Source organism: Tachysurus vachellii, chromosome 12 (assembly GCF_030014155.1).
Source record: "Tachysurus vachellii isolate PV-2020 chromosome 12, HZAU_Pvac_v1, whole genome shotgun sequence".
Lineage (NCBI taxonomy): Eukaryota > Metazoa > Chordata > Actinopteri > Siluriformes > Bagridae > Tachysurus > Tachysurus vachellii.
In genome coordinates this window covers 14,744,832-14,767,945 of record NC_083471.1, presented here as the reverse complement: position 1 = coordinate 14,767,945, position 23,114 = coordinate 14,744,832, and the positions used below count along the sequence as shown (strand labels likewise).

The 23,114-nt window shown below is 39.9% G+C and overlaps 1 protein-coding gene across 5 annotated transcripts in view; it reads right to left on the bottom strand.

The window, feature by feature from the left end:
* mctp1a (multiple C2 domains, transmembrane 1a) overlaps positions 1-23,114 on the bottom strand; it is a 158,702-nt gene that overhangs the window by 106,306 nt on the left and 29,282 nt on the right. Inside the window, exon 1 of one of the 5 annotated variants that reach the window (XM_060882708.1) lies at positions 11,279-11,532. The exons of the other annotated variants lie outside the window; for them this stretch is intronic. Within the exon in view, the coding sequence (XP_060738691.1) occupies positions 11,279-11,320 (42 nt within the window). The 5' untranslated portion in view covers positions 11,321-11,532. Of the gene's footprint in view, positions 1-11,278; positions 11,533-23,114 lie in introns of those variants that run through there. 5 annotated transcript variants of the gene reach the window in all.

Genomic DNA, 23,114 nt, shown 5'->3' with positions numbered 1-23,114 from the left:
CAAACCAGACTCCCTCCGGCCCCCGACTGCACCTAGAAATCCTGTCCATATAGATAATGAACAGGACCGGTGACAAAGGGCAGCCCTGCCGGACCAACATGCACCGGGAACAAGTCTGACTTACTGCCGGCAATGCGAACCAAACTCCTGCTCCGGTCATATAGGGACCGGACAGCCCTTAGCAGAGGGCCCCGGACCCCATACTCCCAGAGCACCCCCCACAGGTCACCACGAGGGACACAGTCGAATGCCTTCTCCAGATCCACAAAGCACATGTGGACTGGTTGGGCAAACTCCCATGAACCCTCCAGCAACCTGGCGAGGGTATAGAGATGGTCCAGTGTTCCACGACCGGGACGAAACCCGCATTGTTCCTCCTGAATCCGAGGTTCAACTATCGGCCGAATTCTCCTCTCCAGTACCCTGGCATAGACTTTTCCGGGGAGGCTGAGGAGTGTGATCCCCCTGTAGTTGGAACACACCCTCCGGTCCCCCTTCTTAAACAGAGGGACCACCACCCCAGTCTGCCAGTCCAGAGGCACTGTCCCCAGCCTCCATGCGACGTTGCAGAGGCGTGTCAACCAAGACAGCCCCACAACATCCAGAGACTTGAGGTACTCAGGGCGGATCTCATCCACCCCCGGTGCCTTGCCACTGAGGAGCTTCTCAACTACCTCAGTGACCTCAGCTTGGGGGATCGACGAGTCCACAACTGAGCCCTCAGCCTCTGCTTCCTCAATGGAAGACATGTCGGTGGGGTTGAGGAGAACCTCGAAGTACTCCTTCCACCGTCCGAGGATGTCCCCAGTCGAAGTCAGCAGATTCCCACTCCCACTGTAAACAGTGTGAGCAGGGCACTGCTTCCCCCTCCTGAGGCGCCGGACGGTTTGCCAGAATTTCTTCGAGGCCAACCGATAGTCCTTCTCCATGGCCTCACCGAACTCCTCCCAGACCCGAGTTTTTGCCTCCGCAACCACCCGGGCTGAAGCTCGCTTGGCCCTCCGGTACCTATCAGCTGCCTCCGGAGTCCCCCGAGGCAACCAGGCTCGATAGGACTCCTTCTTCAGCTTGACGGCATCCCTTACTTCCGGGGTCCACCACCGGGTTCGGGGATTGCCGCCACGACAGGCAACGGAGACCTTACGGCCACAGCTCCGAGTGGCTGCGTCGACAATGGAGGTGGAGAACATGGTCCACTCGGACTCAATGTCTCCAACCTCCCTCGGGATCTGGTTGAAGCTCTGCCGGAGGTGAGAGTTGAAGTTCTCTCTGACTGGAGACTCTGTCAAACGTTCCCAGCAGACCCTCACAGAACGTTTGGGTCTGCCAAGTCTGTCCAACTTCCTCCCCCGCCATCGGATCCAACTCACCACCAGGTGGTGATCAGTTGACAGCTCCGCCCCTCTCTTCACCCGAGTGTCCAAGACATACGGCCGGAGGTCAGATGAAACAACCACAAAGTCGATCATCGACCTCCGACCTAGGGTGTCCTGGTACCATGTGTACTGATGGACACCCTTATGCTTGAACATGGTGTTCGTTATGGACAAACTGTGACTAGCACAGAAGTCCAATAACAGAACACCACTCAGGTTCAGGTCGGGGGGGCCGTTCCTCCCAATCACGCCCCTCCAGGTGTCACTGTCGCTGCCCACATGAGCGTTGAAGTCCCCCAGTAGAACGATGGAGTCCCCGGTTGGAGCACTTTCCAGCACCCCTTCCAGAGACGCCAAGAAGGTCGTGTACTCTACACTGCCATTTGGCCCGTTAGCACAAATAACAGTGAGAGACCTATCCCCGACCCGCAGGTGCAGGGAAACGACCCTCTCGTTCACTGGGGTGAACTCCAACACATGGTTGCTGAGCTGGGGGGCTATGAGCAAGCCCACACCAGCCCGCCGCCTCTCACCGCGGGCAACTCCAGAGTAGTAGAGAGTCCAGCCTCTCTCAAGGAGTTGGGTTCCAGAGCCCAAGCTGTGCGTGGAGGCAAGCCCAACTATCTCTAGTCGGTATCTCTCAACCTCCCGCACCAGCTCAGGCTCCTTTCCCCCCAGCGTGGTGACATTCCATGTCCCTAGAGCCAGATTCCGTGTCCGGGGATTGGGTCGCCGAGGCCCCCGCCTTCGACTGCCACCCAATCCACATTGCACCAGCCCCTTACGGTCCCTGCTGCAGGTGGTGGGCCCACAGGAGATCGGCCCCACGTCGCTCCTTCGGGCTGAGCCCGGCCGGGCCCCATGGGGTAAGACCTTTAAACCCCGGGCCTGGCTCCAGAGTGGGGCCCCGGTTGCGCCATACCGGGCAACGTCACGGACCTCGTTATTAAATTACTCATAAGGGGTATTTGAACCGCTCTTAGTCTGGCCTGTCACCCAGGACCTGTTTGCCTTGGGAGACCCTACCAGGGGCAGAAAGCCCCAGACAACATAGCTCCTAGGATCATTCAGGCACGCAAACCCCTCCACCACAATAAGGTGGCGGTTCGAGGAGGGGTGAGAGGAACCAAATTTAGTGAATAGTGAATATAAATAATGTCCTTTCTCCAGTCATTTTAAATGTATGGCAACTTAATTTATTTAAATGAATTAAATTATTCTATTCTATAGGAGTGAGTAGTGGATATACAGGACTATCTACAACAAACTTTTGTGTTATATTCCATACTTAGAAATGAATTATACTGGCTTTAGTCAGCGGAGATAGAAAATTAAATTTGAAATCACTGAACAAGTCCATGTTTTTGAGGAACAGTAAACATACTGTAAAAAAATGTCTCACACCTGGTAATGCTGCTAAATAAGACATTAACAGGTTTTGTTTTGTGTTATGACATGATATTTTATTTTATATGTATTTTTTTAATGTTTTTGGTAATCTGCTTTATTCTTGTTTAAAAAGGACCCACAGACCACAAACTGTGTGAAATAATTATGAAAGGGCAAACAAAGTATTTTTTTCACATTTCAAATGACCAAAATAAAAGTATTCTTTTTCAATTAATAATTAATTACTGTATGCTGCTCTCTGGTCAGGATCGCCACAGCAGATCAGGTCCACATGTTTAGTTCGGCACACGTTTTACTCCGGATGGCCTTTCTGACACAACCCTCCCGTTTTTATCCATGCACAGTACTGGCACTGAGAGATAACCCCTCATCAGCTAGTTTAGCTCCCTGCCTGGGAATCAAACCCTGGGCCGCAACAATAAGAGCACCGGATCCTGCCTTTAATAATATTTTTATGTAATTAATTTTGGCCCAAACAGAACACAAGAGCACAATCAGCTCTGGCTAAAAATATTTTGTTAATTTATTTGTGTGCTGTGATTTTATTATATACAACACTGGCCAGTGACAAGCACTTTAAAGTAATTAGCAGGGCTTCCACTGGGTATTTCATCAAAATTAAATAGTCCCAAAGCCTCTAACTAAGTAGAGGACTGGTTGCCATTTCTAATCCTGCTCTACAAATTTCATACATTCTCTGCTCACCCAAGGGGGTGGGGGTGGGGGGTGGAGTCAGGAGGTCCTGGTAATTGGCTAATTAGTTGGATCATAATTGTCAGAGCAGAAACTACACAGGGTTTGTAACCACTACACGGCTTTGTTGGAGTAAAATACCAGTCATTTATCAGTCAAAACAAAGACCATAGCTATCAGAAGTAACTGTCTCAACTGTCTCAAACCAAGCAAGAAAAAAAAGCCATTCAATAATCATATTTAACAAAATTTTAGCTGCAGGAAAATGAGAGGCATCTCAGTCTAATCTTAAATACGGTCATTCATGCGTTTACATTATCCTGGTCCGGGTGGATCCAGAGCCTGTCATGGAAGCACTAGGCTGGAAATGGGAACACACACATTCACATTCACACACACACACACACACACACACATACACACACACACACACACACACACACTTATGGCCAATTTAGAGTAGACAATTCACCTTCCAGCTGTGGATGTGGACGAATCCAGAGCACATGCAAAACATTTAGCATTCCAAGACTGAAATAAGATGGAACACCGTCCACTGTAATAAACAAACCATCAAATTGGATAAAAGCAGATCGAAAGAAAATTAGAAGAACATTTGCTTCCTGGTTACATTATTTAAATTACATACATTATTTATAATTAAATATATTAAATTAATTATTTATAATTACATATATTAAATTAAGTAAATAACTACTTATCTAATTAAGTATAACGTACCATACATTGACTCCAGTAAGTCTCAGATCCAATCATAAAAAAACAAATAAAGATCACAAAATAGAAAAAAAAATCAGATTAAACAATCATTGTGAGTCGACATTTAATAGTTCATTAATAATTTACTGCTAATTGCTTTTTTGGATGTTTCATAGAACATTTAATGGCACCATCTGGTCCCAGACTGTGAAGGATAGGTCCATTCTTCATTCGTTTTCATATTGGTTTTGCAACAGTACTATTTTTAATTTGTGGCGTTTTATTGAAAATGCTCTACGAAATCTCCCCCAAAAATGTTAATGTGAGGTGACATTCATAATGTAAATAAACTGCTATATAATAAATATATATATACAGAATACATATAAAAATATACAGAAAGCTGACCATGAAAGGTCACCTGATCAGACATGCGCACTGTCGCTGACACTAAGCTTGTGCAGGCGATGAAAAGATGCAGGTCAATGTGAGTTCACGTCACATCCATAATACTGGAATTGCCTTTTTTTTAATGGAGACCTTTTTTATTTATTTAAATGAGAGGCATGGTTAGGAGATGGCGCTTGGTATTCTTCGGATGTAAAAGATGAAATGAGAAAAGATTGAGTACAAAATGGAACGCAATACACCTTAAGCAAAGGGGAATCGATGCTCGTGGTTTTAGATTCATACTTTAAGGGATGTTTTGAGACACAAATAAAATCAATATGGAAGAGAAAGGGTTCTTTGTTCTCCTCAGCGAAACACTGCAAAGAATGAAGTAAATACGGGATAGCATATACACCATCAGCATCAGAAGAGGAGCAGGATATATATTAGGCAGGATGAATATTTCAAAGGAAATTGAATAAAATGAATCCAGATACTTCAGCATGTCACAGTATATAAGACACATTAGCATCCAGTCCCTTTCACTGGTTTGTTCGTCAATCAAAGTGCAGCACAAATTACTTTTCCAATACTATCCTGCAATCTATCCAGCAAATCTCATGTGGATCCAAACTGAAATATCTTTGGCCAAGCTGATCACATGTGCATCTGTCTTTTAAATCAAATCTAGATACAAAAAGCAAGGCAAACACTACAGAACTCATTTAAATGCCAGGTGTAGGTAGAGCAGAGCCTTATATAAATGCTAATATAATTAAGCTAAGTAAGTGAGAGGATGAAATGAAATGAAAAGAAAAATATGCATTTAATTTTGCATATCAAGAGGAATGATATGTGGTTTGATGCTACAGCTGCACTTCGTTCTGAACCCAGTCCAGAAGCCTCATTCAGATTAAACAAAGCACGAGTAATACATACGAACTTGCTCAGATCTGCAGAGAGAGCGCTAGCTGAATTGATATGGAAGAGAATGAAGTGATATAAAGGATTAACTTTAAATACCACACACTGTGTTGTTGTTTTTTGTCCATTCCTCATTCCATTCCTTTTTCCATTCCTGCTCATTGCAATAGCATCGGTTCAATTTTCTGTCATTACAAAATAAATGTATAAAAATGTTAGATATTATTTGTGTTAATATCGTCTTGTGTCAATCACTCCAAGCCTGCATGGGTTTATGTCTCTAATTGTGGCTTTAATATAAACAAATACAGATGAAAAAAATTGTCAGCACTCCACAATTGCTGTGAAACATGATGAATAAAACACTTAAATCACTTAAGTTCCAGTTGGTAAAAGGACTTGCCATAACACCACTTTCTCTCTAACAGCACTCCATATATCATGTTTTATTTCATACATATTGCAGAAGGTCTGTTAAATTACATGAATCCATATTTAAAAAGAATTCTATAAACCCACTTGGAGGTTAATTAATGTTTCACTCCACTGATTGACGAAGTTCACTTGCATCTTGTATTCAAGTGCTTCTTTTCAAAGATGTTATTTTTTTTATACCACTGTGACAACCAGGAAATATGCTCCTTAAGAAGGCTGTATAATTCAGACAGATCATACTCGTAAACAGAAAAAAAAATGGGGGGGGGGGGGGGGTGAGACAGTGTCACAGATCAGTTTTCATTGGTAACTTTCCCTGTCCTTGCTCTAAGCTCTCTGACACAATGACCAGCCAAACTGAGACTCTGTGCTTTGACTTCAGACATAAACCCACACAACAACTATATGCCTTTAAACTTTAATGATGTTCACTTTATTTGTCTCCTTGTAATTAGTGTTGTACTGTAAATGTAGGTTGCTTTTATACATTTCCGGATTTCCCCACAGCTCCGTACTGAAAGTACGTGTAATCTATTTCATGCTGATAACCTAAGCGTGAGAGCTGTTAACACTTCAGAAGAGATCTACACTATAGCCTTGGCTTTGGAAATCTTGGGATATAATTTTAGCACATATCTGCCATTATTTCACCATCTTCAAGGAATGAGCTACCACACAGCCACAAGGGAGGAACTACCTATAATGAGATTTCCTGCCCTTGGCAACTCAAACTATTATTAACCTCTGGCGGGCTACCGTTAATCAGTCGTAGCACATTCCCCCCTGTAATCCACTCCTTACCCAGGAGCTCAGTGAACATTTCTAACCCACATTCCCTTTGTGTTAAACAGCAACAATGAGGTTAGTATCCACCTCAGGCACCCAGAGCTGTGTGGTAATGATGATAGTGATGGTCTTGGACCGGAAATGTGAGCAATTGGTTAATCCAGTAATGGCACACTTTCGTGAAGCCAAATTAGCAGGAAAGACTCCAATGAATGCAAAACGTTGACAGTGGACAGATGCAGTGTCACAAAAAGGACTGATTACAAAGCAATTTGTTTAATATGCCTATATAAGCCCATTTGCTGTTGAATATAATTACACAGTCCTGTGGAAGATTAGGTGATATAAGAGCAATGATATATGAGCAAATTTCAGTCAGATTATATACTGCAACTACACGTAAAAGCAACAATAACCCTCAGCTACCCAAATAAATTCTTTTTTTATACCATTTTAAATTGTTTTATGGATACCTCTGATCAAGACAGTATTCAAAAGAATGAATATTCAACTTTAAAGTACAGTACGTCCCTAACATTTCATATTCAGTGACATTCTGAAATTCAGTCGTCTTTTTTAACTTGAATTTTCCCACCATACTTTGACACAGACTAATATTTGAACTACTGGACTACTAATACAATCTTCTGATGGTTGCAGTGTTGGAAATGTTTGTGTCTTTAAAGCTAAAGCTTGCCATTGAAATGAATGTCATCTGGTTAAATTGAACTGGAAAAGCATGTCTTAATCTAAGTAATACACAGACTACAATAGTTTATTCTAATACTATTATTATGTCATATTATATCTGTGTAAACCGAGTTGATATTATATCAAAAAAGAGTCTTTAGAAAATATGGTCAGGTTGGAGAGAAGCTAAGATAAAGAACGGTTGCTGTGACCTACCGTCCAGTAATGAGCAGACGGAAATTGCACAGAGAAGACAATTTACTCCACAGACTTACAGAAACCCATAAAAAAAGCACTACAGCACAGGAGTTTCACAGACAAGCAAATAAATTCTCATGGAAGAATAATTTACTGAAAAACAGGAAATTAAAGTGTATGCAAAAATAACTGGTATGTCTGATAAAAAGATGAATGGACAAAAAATTAATTCACGATGAGACTTCTGGTCATTTTACAGAAACAAAAAATGAAATGAGGCAAATCTACAGAGACGAACGAGGCAGCCCGAAGAGGAAGAGCTTTACATTCTGAACAGAGGCAACAAGAAGAGGGTGAGAATTGATGTACTACAAGATAAGTGGAGTGATAGATGGATAAAAAAGACAAAGAGATAGACAGATAGAAGCAGAGATGATGCATTGGGGATTTGGAAGAAAGAGTGTGTGTGTATGTGTGTGTGTGTGTGTGTGTGTGTGAGAGAGAGAGAGAGAGAGAGAGAGAGAGAGAGAGAGAGAGAGAGAGAGAGCATGCAGAAGGAGCACAGCAGTCTCTGTCAAACATTTCCTTTGGGAGTTTGTTGTAAATGTTGTTAATACTTGAGCTTCAGTACAGTACAGTACAGTACAGTACAGTACAGTACAGTACAGTACAGTACACACATACTCGTGCACTGCTGTGGATTCAGACAGTCACATGCTGAGCAGGTGGACCCGCTATCTGTTACGTCCCTTCTTATTCTGTAAATCCCTGTAGATACTCCACAGGTAAAGCTAGACTCCAGCAGGGTTTAGCACACGTTCAGCTTGCATGGGTTTAGTCTGTTTACAAGAAACTCCATTTAGCTCTATATCTTCCATCCCAACATGCATACTGTATCAAAACCCTGCTTTGAAAACTGTATGAAAACTCACTTCTGAAAGCCAAAGGTTAAACACAACCTCCTGAAAAGAAATATAACCGGCATGTTTTGGATAACCTGATGTTTTTTTTGCATCATTAATGTCCTGAGCTGGTCTCTAAACACTAGTGTGATAACTATAATCTTTCTCTGTAGTGCAACATAATAACATTAGTAACTGCTTTTTCCTGCACTGAAAAAAATATTACTGTTCATTCCGATTTAAAAGTAAATATAATGTATTGTATAGTTTGTTTGTTTACTCAACAAAACATGATTTCACACTATACTTCATTTAATTTTAAAGCTAAAGTTTCTACTGATACTGATTCCTGTGTGATCCGTTCACGTAGCATTAACATAAATTGCTTACATTGTGAATTCTCACAAGGATGAGAACTTCATTGATGAGAACAATTTTAGAGCATATATTGTAGAACAGTGCAGTGGTACTGTGTCTGTGGGTTTGAGCTCAGTAACTGATTTTATTCAGGGCTTTGAAAATGTGATCAATTCATGCTGGATGTATGAAAACTAAACAAAATTTTACTTCAGTCATGTGGAACTGATGTACGCATTTGAATTAAGTAAATTCAATGAGCTTTTTTTTCAGTGTTGTCAAGGCCATGTTGGATCCAGTCCATCTCTCTCTCTCTCTCTCTCTCTCTCTCTCTCTTTCTCGCTCTCTTTCTCGCTCACACACACACAAAGACACATTCACACACACACACACCCCACACCCCCACATACACACCCTCACACCCACATGGTTGATGTATATTCAGCAAATGATCTACAAGTATGAAGGGAAATGCAAACCTGCACAGAGACAGCAACATCAGCTTAGGATCAACCCATGGATCCTGGAGCTTCCTGTTAAATTGTGACATTCTTCGTTTATATTGTTATTGATATTATTCTGCTGTTTTTATTGTTTTATGTAATGGTCTTAAAATAGGAAATTAGACATTCTCTTGCTGCTGATGTTTAAAACAGCAGGGTGCAGTCTTTTCTGGCAAGGGCAGGAGTGGGGGCACGTTTTCATTCCAACCAAGGTGAAGATTAAACAGGTGGAATCAGGTGTGCTTCCTGTTTGAATGGAAAGAAAACCTGCACCCATGCTGACACTGCAGATAAGATAGGACACCTCTGGGTTAGTATGCTGTGTTGTTAAAATATGAAAGCAAACCTTTTTTGTTTCCTGTATTTTATTGTTTATCGGCAATAGATGTTAGATGTTAGAGTTATGCAGTCAGTACACATGTACAGCTATAGGGTCATTTTTACTGTCAATTTCTTACCGCACCTCTGTAGATTTAATGTATGTTTCTATAACTGGCTAGTGTATGAGTAAGTATTTTACTACAGCAATACAACTTCAAATTGCTCCTATTTTGACAAACACATATTTTGAACTGAACTGAAATAAACTGTAGATGAAATACCTGTTACCTTTTCCTTGGGTGTTGTTTAATGATGATCGACTTTTGCGTCTTCTCAGGATTTTCATTGCAGCCATTGAAGAGCAATTAATATGTCAGGTTCACTGTTTCTATAACAGGTTAGAATTTCCTGTAGGTGGAGGAGGTGATTTAATTCAAATAAAGGTTGCCAACAAGCACAGTGTAGGGGGTGGGGGTGGGGTGGGGGATGGTTCTTCTGTGCAAATAAGCTTCGAGGATTCAATTAATTTTGAGAGAAAAATCCACCTGAATATATAAAGCCAATAGAATAAAGGGATATAAAGGTGGTATTTTGTATAAAGCTTTTCATCTCAGTCAGTGATTCAGTGAGGCAGGTAGCCTACCATATTACGCCAGTAATAAACAGCTTATCTCAGAAATTGCAGCGCTTTTATGCAACTGGATGAAAACTTCGATAACACCAGCAAACCAAAGATGCTTTCCCTGCAAGCACTTATACATAAAGTTAGTGTATTATATACACACATGAATGATGCTACATGATGCCTCAAAAGCAGGACCTGCTCTTTTTTCACATTTTCCATGTTGCAGTCATCAGAGCTAATTTGCTGCATTCAGTGGACAGGGACATTATTCATCCATGCACTGCGATTTCTGCCTGGACAATTTGTCATATTTTCATACCTTTTGCATGCCCTGTCCATTATCATTAATATTTGCATGCTCAGTATGGGTAGAACAAACCTGCATTAACAAGTGGTGAGTATTAGAAGATATCTCCACACGTAGATATAAATATATCCACATTCACAGGTTGCTTTACTACGTGTGCTCCTGCAGTGGAGCTCAGTGTGTTCATTCTGCTCACGTCCCGGTAGTTCATGCATTATTGGAGTCTATTGCTCTTGTTTTGTCACACTCACCCCAAGCCATGGGAACACTTTGAGAGTGTTAAGACAACAACTCTTCCCTGCTCATGTCAGTCTGATCAATGTCACTGTTCACCATTCCTGTTCTGAGTATCTCAGCATCCCTCATCCCAAGCACATTTTTTGATGTGAAAATGAGCATATTAAGCTACACATGCGCATTAAAAGTATAAGAATGATCACACAAGAGCAAACTTCCCCTATTCTTATATACTATGTACATATTACAGCAAGCAATTAAAAAGATGGCATGAATTTCCTCAGAAAAGCAGAAAGTCAAATTTGATTAAACTAAGCTAAGCAACATGCAGTTTAACACACACACACACACACACATAAACACAAACATGCAAGAAAAGTCAGGGATGAAAAACAGGTACATACTGTCAGGCTTCGTCCTACAGTGGACTGGGAGAGCGCGATCATCCAGCCATACAGCTCCACTCCACACACACAGACACACACATACACACAGACTTCTGCTGCTCCGGCTGTTCAGCCTACCTCTGGCTCACTGTCCTATATGAGCAGGATCTCTCTCTCGCTCCCTTTATCTCTCTCTCTCTCTCTTTATCTCTCTCTCTCTCTTTCTCTCTCTCTCTCTTTCTCTCTCTCTCTTTATCTCTCTCTCTCTCACACACACAGACACTCACACACACCAGGCACCTAGCAACCAGCTGACAGCGGGAGACTCTACTAAACTTCTCAAATATCCCACAAACAAACAATGGTTTGAACATATGTGGTGTTCAGAAGAAGTATTTATGATGAACATGAACATTGGTGGAAATGGGTGGACAGCTCAAAGAGTCGAAAAATCATTCAAATGTAGAGTCCAACTATTCAACTGTTACAGGTCTAATCTAATGAAAGCTCCATTAAAGCACCAGAATGTTAACAGGTTAGAGAATAGAGCTACTCATTTCCTCTCACTTTTCATTCTGTTGCTCATTCTGTATTTTTTATTTCTGTACATCTCCACTTGCAGATATTTTTAAACTTCCCTGTCCACTCATTTATCATTTATCAAAAATGCCATTGCCTATCCTTCCACCTGTCTCCCCACTTCCATCTCTCTCCTTTTTGTTCATCTCACTCTTTTCTCTTCTCACTTAAGTGTGAGCCACTCTCACTGTTAACTCACTGTTATTACTCACTGTTTCTTTTCTTTTTGTACACCCCTGCATGGTTCGAATATCAGGCAGCGAGTGCTGTCCATTTCCGGCAGGATAAAAGGTCCTCAACTCCTCCACCGCCATCAGAATCTCAAAGCTTTCTATTATAAAAAGCCATTCAGTATCAGACGAAGTCAAAGGAACCGGGGATCAAATAAAAATGCAAGAAATCTCTGGGACTAATAAAAACAGACTTATTGAAAAATAAAAGGCATCCTGTTTGTGACATTTCATGTATTGCAAAAAAATTACATTGATGCAAAAATTATTGATACATATATTTTGTGGACAAAGGTTTGTGGACATGAGACACTCACGACATGTGCAACATAACGTACTACTTCTCCTCAATTACTGTCACAAAGTTGGAAGCACACAATCATACAGAATGTCTTTGTATGCTGTAGCTGTACAATTTCTCTTCAATGAAACTAAGTGCCATAACTTGTCCCAGCATGACATTGCACAAAGCGAGCTCCATGAAGACATGGTTTGTCAGGGTGAAAGTGGGAGAACTCCTGCACAGAGACCTCACCTCAACTCTACTGAACACCTTTGGGATGAACTGAAATGTCGACTAGGTCCCAGGAAGCAAACTATCATGTTCTACAGCAAGCAATAGACTTCCTACAGGTCTTTGGGTTCTTGAGAGCTATTCAGATTGCAGTGAAGTTGCAACACTGCTGGCAAGTGAGTGATGGACCAAAACAATACAGTGGGCATAATCTGTACAGTACAGTCTTGCTAATAACATAGATATGTGGATCATACAGTGTGCATGCACACAAACACACATGCACAGAAACCTCTCTGCTGTATTTGGGCAAACCTTCCTCGCTGATTCAGTCCAGACTAAAGAAGCCATTATTGCAACCAGTGATGTTTATATTAGGTAGAAACTTTAAGGCTACCAAGAGCTGCTTGGTAGCTAACATCTAGCACAACCAGCTAACAGAAGATTAAGAAAATGTGTTTCAACCATTAAATCTTAGCCATGTTTTGTGCTGTTACATTCCAATGCCAAGTTTTAGTTTTGCTATATAAGAGTCAGCATATAATTTTACTTATTGTACTTGTACTACATACTAGTACTATAGTACAATGTACAATTGTATTGTACAATATGGGGCAGTTGTGGCCTAATGGTTAGAGCGTCTGACTCCTAACCCGAAGGTTGTGGGTTCGAGTCTCTGGCCGGCCACGACTGAGGTGCCCTTGAGCAAGGCACCGAATCCCCCCAACTGCTCCCCGGGTGCCGCAGCATGAATGGCTGCCCACTGCTCCGGGTGTGTGTTCATGGTGTGTGTGTGTTCACTGCAGTGTGTGCACTTTGGATGGGTTAAATGCAGAGAACAAATTCTGAGTATGGGTCACCATACTTAGCCGTATGTCACGTCACTCACATTAATCACATGAAAATAGTAATGTACGGCACAAATTCACTCAGTGCTTTTTTTTTGCTGCATTAATATACAAATATGCTACATATACCATATAGAGATGCCACCACATTGCACTGAATTTCACTCCTAGATACACTACAATCGCTTCTCCTGACAAACAGTGAAAGAGGTTGCGTCTGTTGTGTATTGTAAATAACTTTACACTATACGCCTGTATCGTTTGCCTGGTCTCAGAGGCACAGACCTGCAGCCCTGTGAGTCATGTTTGATGCATTAGCAATTAAGGTAAGTTTCCTAAAAGGCTCAGCTAGATGCAATGTGTTTGGCTTGACAACAATCTCAACTTCAATGTTTTAGCTTTAGAAGGTGACAGAATCCACTTAGAGCTCGAAGGCTTGAAATCCCATGAGTATTGTTTCTCGGCAATGCAATTATTCTGAATATTTTATTATGCTACGATGAGAAACTCATTTCCTCCATTCCATGTGAGGAAATTTAAAAGCTGTTCTTCTAATAATAAGAATTCAGAACTTAATATTTAGTATGAAATTGCAGATTTAAGAAAAAAAAAATCAAGCATGCACTACAGAATTGACTAAATACTACTTTTAGTGTCACGCCAACTGCTTTTTCTGTCAGACCATCCAGGCAAAGTGTCAAATGTCAGTGAAAAAAAAATTCAGTCAATGAGTTCACATCATCTTTCATGGCTCACATTTACCAAGGTGTGATATTTCAATGGCTGCGCAGAGAACATCCCTAGGAGCTTTTTATACTTTATTATTATTCACAGTGCCATCAAGTCCATTCACCTCTCGCTTGATATTCTAATAAGTAGTTTTGGCGCCCTGCCTACAAATCCTAATTCAATTCTGTAAACTAATTCCACAGCCATTATTCATTAGTGTGAATGTATGGTGTATTTTCATGCACAATAAAAATAGTTTTTTATGTTTTAACCTGAGTCCCTTAAAATAGCCTGTGAGCAGGTTTCAAATGAATAAAATGCATATGAATGATGGTGAAGAGGAGAAATAGCTGCCGAAGGTAGAGCCTTTTTATAAATTAAACAGCTCCCAGATACACAGCGTTCTGACTGTCATGTAGTGTACAGTACACAGCGTATATTGTACATTGGTATTATTGAGCCTCAGTGTCTTTTTTCAGATCTTCAAATAAAAACAATCCCCTGCATGATGACAGAATTGTTAAATTGTAGGCTAGGAACATTTGCAGTAATGCATAATAAAATACTGATATATTTATCCATTCATTTTCAAGTTTTGGGTTTTAGCCCACAATCACAAAGGTCAAATAATGTACTTCTCCTTCTAATGTACTAGCAGTACATTACTAGCAGTGAACTACTAATATTGTACTAATAATGTTCTGCTAAGTAAATGGCACAGAACACAAAAATTAGGTACAGAAGGCAAATGTATACAAAAATCTCAAATACAGCAAAGCTTAAAGGCTGGAGCATTTTTCGCTTCACCAAGGCACCACCGAGTGCTAGTGAGCCACGACCAGATCCCATCTGTCCACACTGGTTAGTCACAGCAGTATAAAAAGACTTTTGTCCCTGACCCCAACAGCAAATCCTACAGACAGCCCCAACACTTTATTCCCAGTACTTTACTATATTTACACAATTCAATCAATTTTAATCAGCTCTACAGACATACATGAACAGTTTTACCCCCAGTTCTTTGCCTCAGTAATCTACTATATTATAACATGAGCTCATGGTCTCAGAGTCATTCAGCGCTGATTGTGTGTGCAGAGTAATGTAGAGCTACAGATGTGTACAGACAGGACAGGTTTTATTTCCCTTCAGTAAAACTGTTCATGTGTAAAATAACGAAGAGCAGCAACACAGGCAAGACACCCAGAGAGCGAGAGAGGGAGAGAGAGAGAGAGAGAGAGAGAGAGAGAGAGAGAGAGAGAGATATGAGGCTGTAGTCACGGTCTAGTTCGAATCTTGTCAGCTTGCTCAGCAATGTTTCTGATTGCTGCCAGTTTCCTGAACATAAATCTTTTCATTAGATCTCTGTTTGCTCTACTCACAAAGACCAATTCCATCCTAAATGTGGCAATGTTTTTGATAAACAGATGCAGTAATCCTAAACAGACTGCAACTCTTTCTTTTCCTCTGCAGTTCCAGCTGGCACATTATCGGTTCTGTGAAACACCAGGATCACAGTTTTAGAAATGAATTGCAACTTATTTGATTTATGAAGATGTTAGCTTCACAATCACCTGTTAGCCACCACAACTAGAACATCAAGCTGTTCACAAAGGTTCCTGGTAGAAGCCCAAGATGTTCTTGTAATAATTAAGAATAAGACCTATAATTCCATACCAATATAGACATAAAAAGATAAAACAGGTTCACATTCATATTTTTAAGAAGGTGTCAAACAAATAGTAAGTTCAGAATCCATTAAGTGCCTACACACAGGAAGCCATGATGCTGTCTGAGATTAGAAGCTTGTTATTCCAGGAACAGATCTGAATGAGTTATAGACAGATGGTTAAATTTAGAGGCATAGAAAATTATATAGACTGACATGAATTCACTTTTTTAACAAAACACAATGTACTATATAATTTACAGTGTTTGCTTAACTATTTCTATTCTACATATTTAGATCAGACACTTTTAGCAATATCCAGTTTAAAGGTTACAGTATGTCCCATAAGTGACTCTTAAATTGCTCTGCTAGTATTAGCAAGGGAGACACTTGAGTTATTATTTTATCCTGATCTCTGACCCTAACACGCAGCAGGTGTAGCAGGCCAAGAAGATAACCGGACAGGGAATGTGCTGCTATACTTGCTCAGATCCAGAGATGTTCCACAGTTCCATGGTGTCACTGGTGTCAGTTTATCCAGTATCCAATACACTACCAAAAAAAGCTGGAATTCTGCACTTTAACCTCAATGGTTATTTTTAAACCCAATCTGCTGCAGTCTAGAACCAAAATAGTAAGGGTTATTGCAGTGTATACAAAAATAGGCATGTCTCATGTTGGAGAAGTAAAGATTTTCTGGATGTTGAGCTGGCAGAGACTACAGCTGGCCTCCTGCTAACTACACTGACATTCTGACCAAGTGCATACTATCACCTCCTGAGAAATATAATAACCTGGGAATGAGGCCAAAGATATACAAGACTTAGTGTCTGCAGAGAAACAGCATGAGAAAACAGAGGGACAAACAGAAAAGAAGGGCATGTCCATCGTTCTGCAATTCAGATCAAGCACAAGTACACATTTAGTGTTACATATAAATTATTTAGCAGATGCCCTTATCCAGAGCATCTTAGACAAGCAGTTTGTAGCCTCCAAAGAGAAACATATCCTAGTACAGGCTCTAAGAGAACCATGAACCTAAAATTCTGTCAGGGAGGAGTTAGGACAGCAAAATAATAAGAGAATTAGTCAGGCCTTTTCTGGATTTTGTGCTCAGTTAAATGTTTTTTGCGGTGGATCTTTAGTTTTTGTTTAAGTGCCAGCACAAAGAAGAGACTTGCAAAATCTTTGCTTATACCTTGAGAGACCATGGTTTAGAGCAGGATTTGACAAGTGTCCTTAAACGTGTGCTGCCATGCAACTGCATTCTTGTTGTCTGGTGGCATGCTGAGGAGGACCACGTCATGAGCTGTACTAGTCAAATCTCAAAATAAAAAGGGACAAGCACCTGAGTGGCCTCCATGGCCAGAAATTTACCAGACAGATTAACATAATGTCCAAGTTAATATTACAATATAATACTACAGAATATAAAATAAACAAATAACATTTGCATTATGACAAGAAAACAATAGTATGTTGTCCAGAATAATGCCAAGTTTGAGTGTTTTGAAGAGTGTGTGTGCCCTGCAATGGGTTGGCACTCCGTCCAGGGTGTATGCTGCCTTGATGCCCGATGATGCCTGAGCCCGATGACGCCTGGGCTCCCCGTGACCCGAGGTAGTTCGGATAAGCGGTAGAAAATGAGAATGAGTGTTTTGACAGATGGCATGATCTGAAAGTTTTCCAGGGAGATCGCAAGATCCTGGCATGAAGATGCATCTCCTGGGATTAACAGGAGATCCGTCCTGCTAGGATTTAATCTCAGTTGACGAGCTGCCTGACATGATAAAAGACTAGTCAAACTATGAGTTTTTGAGGTAAGAAAGGAAAGTATTGGAAAGTGTTTGGAAATCACATAAACAGCTCATGAACAGAGATACATTTTGCTGGCCACAAAATTGAGTACACCCCTAAGTGAAAATGTCCAAACTGGGCCCAATTAGCCATTTTCTTTCCCCGGTGTCATGTGACTCGTTAGTGTTACATCAGCATCATACATGTATCCAGAGGTTGTGTTTGGAAAAATAGACGTATGAATGCTGCCAGCATTGCTGCAGAGGTTGAAAAGGTGGGGGTCAGCCTGTCAGTGCTCAGACCATATGCGGCCCACTGCATCAAATTGGTCTGCATGGCTGGTCTCTAACATCCACCAGCTCCGTGATGTTGTCATGGAGGAGTGGAAAAGGACTCCAGTGGGAACCTGTGATGCTCTGAGGGTTAAGGAGTGCTGGAAAATAATGGTAGCCACACAAAATATTGACACTTTGGGCCCAATTTGGACATTTTCACTTAACGGTGTACTCACTTTTGTGGCCAGCGGTTTAGACATTAATGGCTGTGTGTTGAGTTATTTTTAAAGGAACAGCAAATGTACACTGTTATACAAGCTGTGAAAAAATATAATAAAATATTTACATATATGTGAGGGGTGTACTCACTTCTGTGAGATGCTGTATATTTGTCATTAGACACTGATCAAAATATTAACCCTATGAATGTAAATTGAGGGCTTCCTCTTTTGTTTCAAAGTTAGTCAAATGTTAAACACATTATCCAAATATTAAATCCAAAACATGTTCAGAAATGAATCGCATTATCACTCTGTGACAAATTTTACAATGAATAATGTTTTTTTTGGAAAAGGATAAACGTTTGTGTCAGATAAATGTTTGTGTTTGTTTGCTCAAAATAAACAGAATGCAATTTAACCTCATTTATTATTTTTTGACAATGCTCACGCAAATATTTTTGTTTAGTCATTTATCAAAAGTATAGTTGTGCTGCAGGGAATATCAGGGGAAAATCGCAACCATGCTTTAGGGAATAGGGAGAGAATAACCATCATACAAGAAGATATATACTGCACATTGCAGCATAGTGAAATCCTTTTCCACACAACTTGTTACAAGGTTAGGGTCAGAAATATTACACCACCCCAGGAGTAGACAAGGTAGCTCAAGGGCCTTGCTCTTCTAGAATAAAAAGGAAATAGGCTTTGGGCAGGGAATTGTAAGGGAATAGCCATCATGCTTTAGGGAACAGACAGGGATTAGACATTACACTGCAGAGAACAGGGAGTGGCCTGATAGTATACTTTATACGTAACAGGGACCAGGGAACAGCATGATATTTGTAACACAGGAAAAGTCTACTTTATCTGAAATCAGTAAATAAAAGAAATGTTCACTCTCTTTATGTAAATGTCCCATGGGTGAATTATTCGTGGCACTGATGAAATTCTGTATTTCACATCTGAGTAAGATTCACCACCATTAAATAAGCTTTACTTATCTCATATTCTAAACTGGGCAACACAGTGGTGTAGTCAGTGTTCCTGGGTCCTTGGTTTGATCCTGAACTCAGGTTAAATATAATGTGTTGTTCTGCTTGTTCACAAACCTGCATGCAGGTTTTTCTGGTTTCCTTCCACTTCCCAAAATCATTCATGTAGTTGAACCCTGGTCTGTCATGTGCCCCTAGGAATATGTGTGCATAGTTCCCTGAAATGCACTTTCCATCCGATTCCTTCTTCCTATTCAGTGTTACAAAGATCCACAATCCACCACAAGCCTGATTAAAATAAAGTAGTTACTGGGAATGCATGAAAAACTTCTAAACTCAAATTAGCTTTTAGAGTAATAACAGTTCAAATTTATAAGTGTCTTTTAGAAGAAACTGTTTTCTACCACCACAGTGGTAGAAAACAGCAAATATCTTACAAATATATCTTACAAATATTTGTTGTGAGCATTCTCACTCGAAATTTATTGGACCACAATTCTTAACAGAGATATCACACTAGTGGGTTGATAAGAGGCACTGATTTTATCAGTCATTCAAAAATCATTACAAAAGTCACAGTAAGCATTAAATCATTATGTCTGCATATTCTATTTCTCGTACTCATTACAAATTGTATTTACATTACAAACAGAAATCTGAAACCCACTTCTCTCTCATATATTATCTCTACTGCAATATATACAATGTATATACACATACGTAGAAATGCTAGAATAAGCCTTAGTGAATAACGCAAATCCTGTTTTTAAGCCTGTGTTTAATCCTGCTGGCCAGAACATGTTTGTGCCTATGAGAAACTGACAAAGTGAGAGGAGAAACAACACAACACAAACATGGCAGTCTCCATCTGTTTCATTGGGTTTTAGCTGAGCAGGACAGCACATGGCAATTGCAAATTCCAATCAGTGAAAGATGCTGCTTACTTATGCTGCAATTCAAATGATTACATTGTGTTTCTGAAGCCATATACACTGAGCAAATTTCATGGATGTGCTCACTTAATATGTTTATGTGCCCATAAATAAGGCTTCACCTTTTGAAATATTGACTATATAAAGTTTTGAAAATTTTGCAGGTATTACCATAAAAAGGAATATTTGATGCAATTTGTTTTGTATCTGTCTCTATACTGCACTTTTATTTAAAGAATCTAGCCAAGTTGTTTAATTTGGATCTTTATTTACCTCTTATTTAACACAATATTTGCATAAAGAAACTTTTTATTTTAGGTCCTCATTTTTGTCAGATTTCAGCCAGAGTGACACCCCAGACCACCACTCATATACTTCCCAGACCATCACACATATATATTCTATCCATATTGCAAAGGAGAATGTATAGGACAAAAATAAAAAACCCAAAGCATGCTTTATATAAAGAAATCTTACAAGTTTGGCTCTAGTATTAAGAGTAAACTGTGTACTACAATCTAACTTTAATTTAACCTAAGTCTGCTTTCTCTTAGCAGTCACGACTGCATGCCATATAGGTATTTATAGAGCAGAGCCGATCACAGCATAATAACATGCTCCTTTTTGTGCACGTCATGAGGACACAGAACACACTCAGTGTTTTGTATGACTCACAGTTAGACTTAAGAGACTCAAGAGAGATGTGGACGAAACAACTCTCTCAAACTCAAGACATTCCTGACAAAGAATATTATTTTAAATAATTTTCCACAACATTGTCCATAGAGAGCTATAATGAAAAGCCATAGTAAATGTACGCCTAAAAGAACCAAGAACCTGAACTTTTTTTTCCAAATAAGCTCCTACTGTCATTTAAAATCATGATACATGCATAAACCATGCTCAATAACTTGATTGAAAACAGTTTCCATGAACTCATCAAAAAGAAACTCTTGCACACTCACCAACCACCTTTCAAAGTGTGAAACCCATATATCTATACGACATTATTACACCTTATCCTCAATGGACTGAATCAAACAGTACATGCTGCCATCTCACTCTCATTTCAGCATAAAATAATGGCACCCCTGGAGTCAGCAAATCACTTTTCAATGGACATCATGACTTTATTGGAAAAGATGGGAGGAAGAGACGATGGTGAAGGAACAGATGGAGGATGCATGCTGAGGTAGGAAACGTGACTAGACATAGTGCCATCACCCTTTCATCTCTAGTGTATGTATGTACATAGAGGGGACAGAGTGTGTGTGTCTCTCTCTCTCTCTCTCTCTCATACACACATGCACACACACTCACCTGCTCCTTGTCTGTCATTGTCATTAAGCTGATTTTACCAAAATGTGTGTTTATTTACTGTTCTTAGCTTTCCCAGAACTTGATAAGAACTCAAATCCATCTGTTGTCTCTAACATGTGAGTGTGTGTGTGTGTGTGTGTGTGTGTGTGTGTGTGTGTGTGTGTGTGTGTGTAAAATAATCTCTTCTATTCACAGCTAGGCTCTGCAATGTAACAAAAAAAATCGAAATAAATAAAATAAAGCTATATATTTCTTTTACATGTTTCTCAAAACTGCTTAAAGAAATCAGATAATCCAGTTTAGTCGCCTTGACACATCAAGACCTTGTGAGATTTACTCTCCTTTATGAAAACATCTGAGATTAACATAATATCTGCTGCTATTAAAGGGAAATAACTTATTCCAAATCTGTACGATGAAAAGAAAGAAAGAAAGAAAGAAAGAAATTCACTGTGACTGAAATTGTTTATTTAAAATTAAACGTTTTTATGAAAGACAAAGTCTGATATTTACATTAATTATAAGACTAAGAATAAAGCAAAATGACTGTATTTTTAATAAAATTCAATTCAAACTGTCATTCTAAGCACCATGTGTGTTAGAATGGCTAAATTATAAATTGCATAAATATTCATAAAGCAGTAATAACCTAAAATGTCATTTTGGACTATGAAATATAATCTGCGCTAATTAAGAAACTGATTTTAAAAACCTACTTCAAATGGCCTTTTTCCACATATGAAAAATTCAAAAAGCTATAAATAGGTACGAATATGCAAATTGGAAATAGCATGGCATCCTCCCATCATCCCAATGCCACCCTTTACTCATACTGCCCTGATTACACTACTGTACTGTAAACAGCAAAAGGCCATGATGGGATAAAGAAAAAACCTTCCTGTCTGAAGATGTATCTCAGTGTCAAGACTCAGTGTCAGTGATTCAGAAATGTCAATTTAATACAGCTCAACTCCACTTTTAACAACTGACACTGTTACTAAGGGACTTTACAAGTATTGATCCTGACCTAGAAATCCTGTGAAATCATGAACAATCTTGGAGTAGCTGACTTTTGTGTGCTTTAACAGCCTTTGCACAAGATTTAATGCGGAGATTAAACTGGGCAAATAACATATTGTAAAAGATTTGTCTCTCTTGAAGGCAATATATATGACCTTTTTAAGATTTATTACAGATCCTCCTCTATTCCTCTATATTTAATTTTATTTCACATACGGCTGGATTAACCCAAGGTACCTCCCATGATGCACCAGCACAGGCAATTCAAGCAATACATTTGCTAAAATAATTCATTGCAATTGTACCTCTGAAGGAAAGCACATTCTCTACATGCTTGACCTTTTCCAAAGAGACAACATTAGAGTTTCTATTACTCAGAGAAGTGCTGACATACAGCTGGGAGAGTGAGATGAGGGTGAGAGAGAAGGGCTCTCAGTTATATAGGTCATTGTGACAGTTGGTTCAATCACACAGTGCTATGAGCGGGTCACAAATAGCCTGCACCTGGTGTGTGGGGCTTCACGTGTGTTTTGTCTCTTTATAGACATGAAACAAAAAGATGATTTGCATAACTCTGTACATTAGTCATAACATCTCTCTGTAGTTCGTATTTTCTCTCCTTCTGTCCATGTTCATTCAAATTCCATAAAAAAGATACATTTATTTTAAGCTGGGTTTACTTTGTAGGATTATTTGTCCTGATTTTGCTGTCACAGAAAAAACATCCGGGG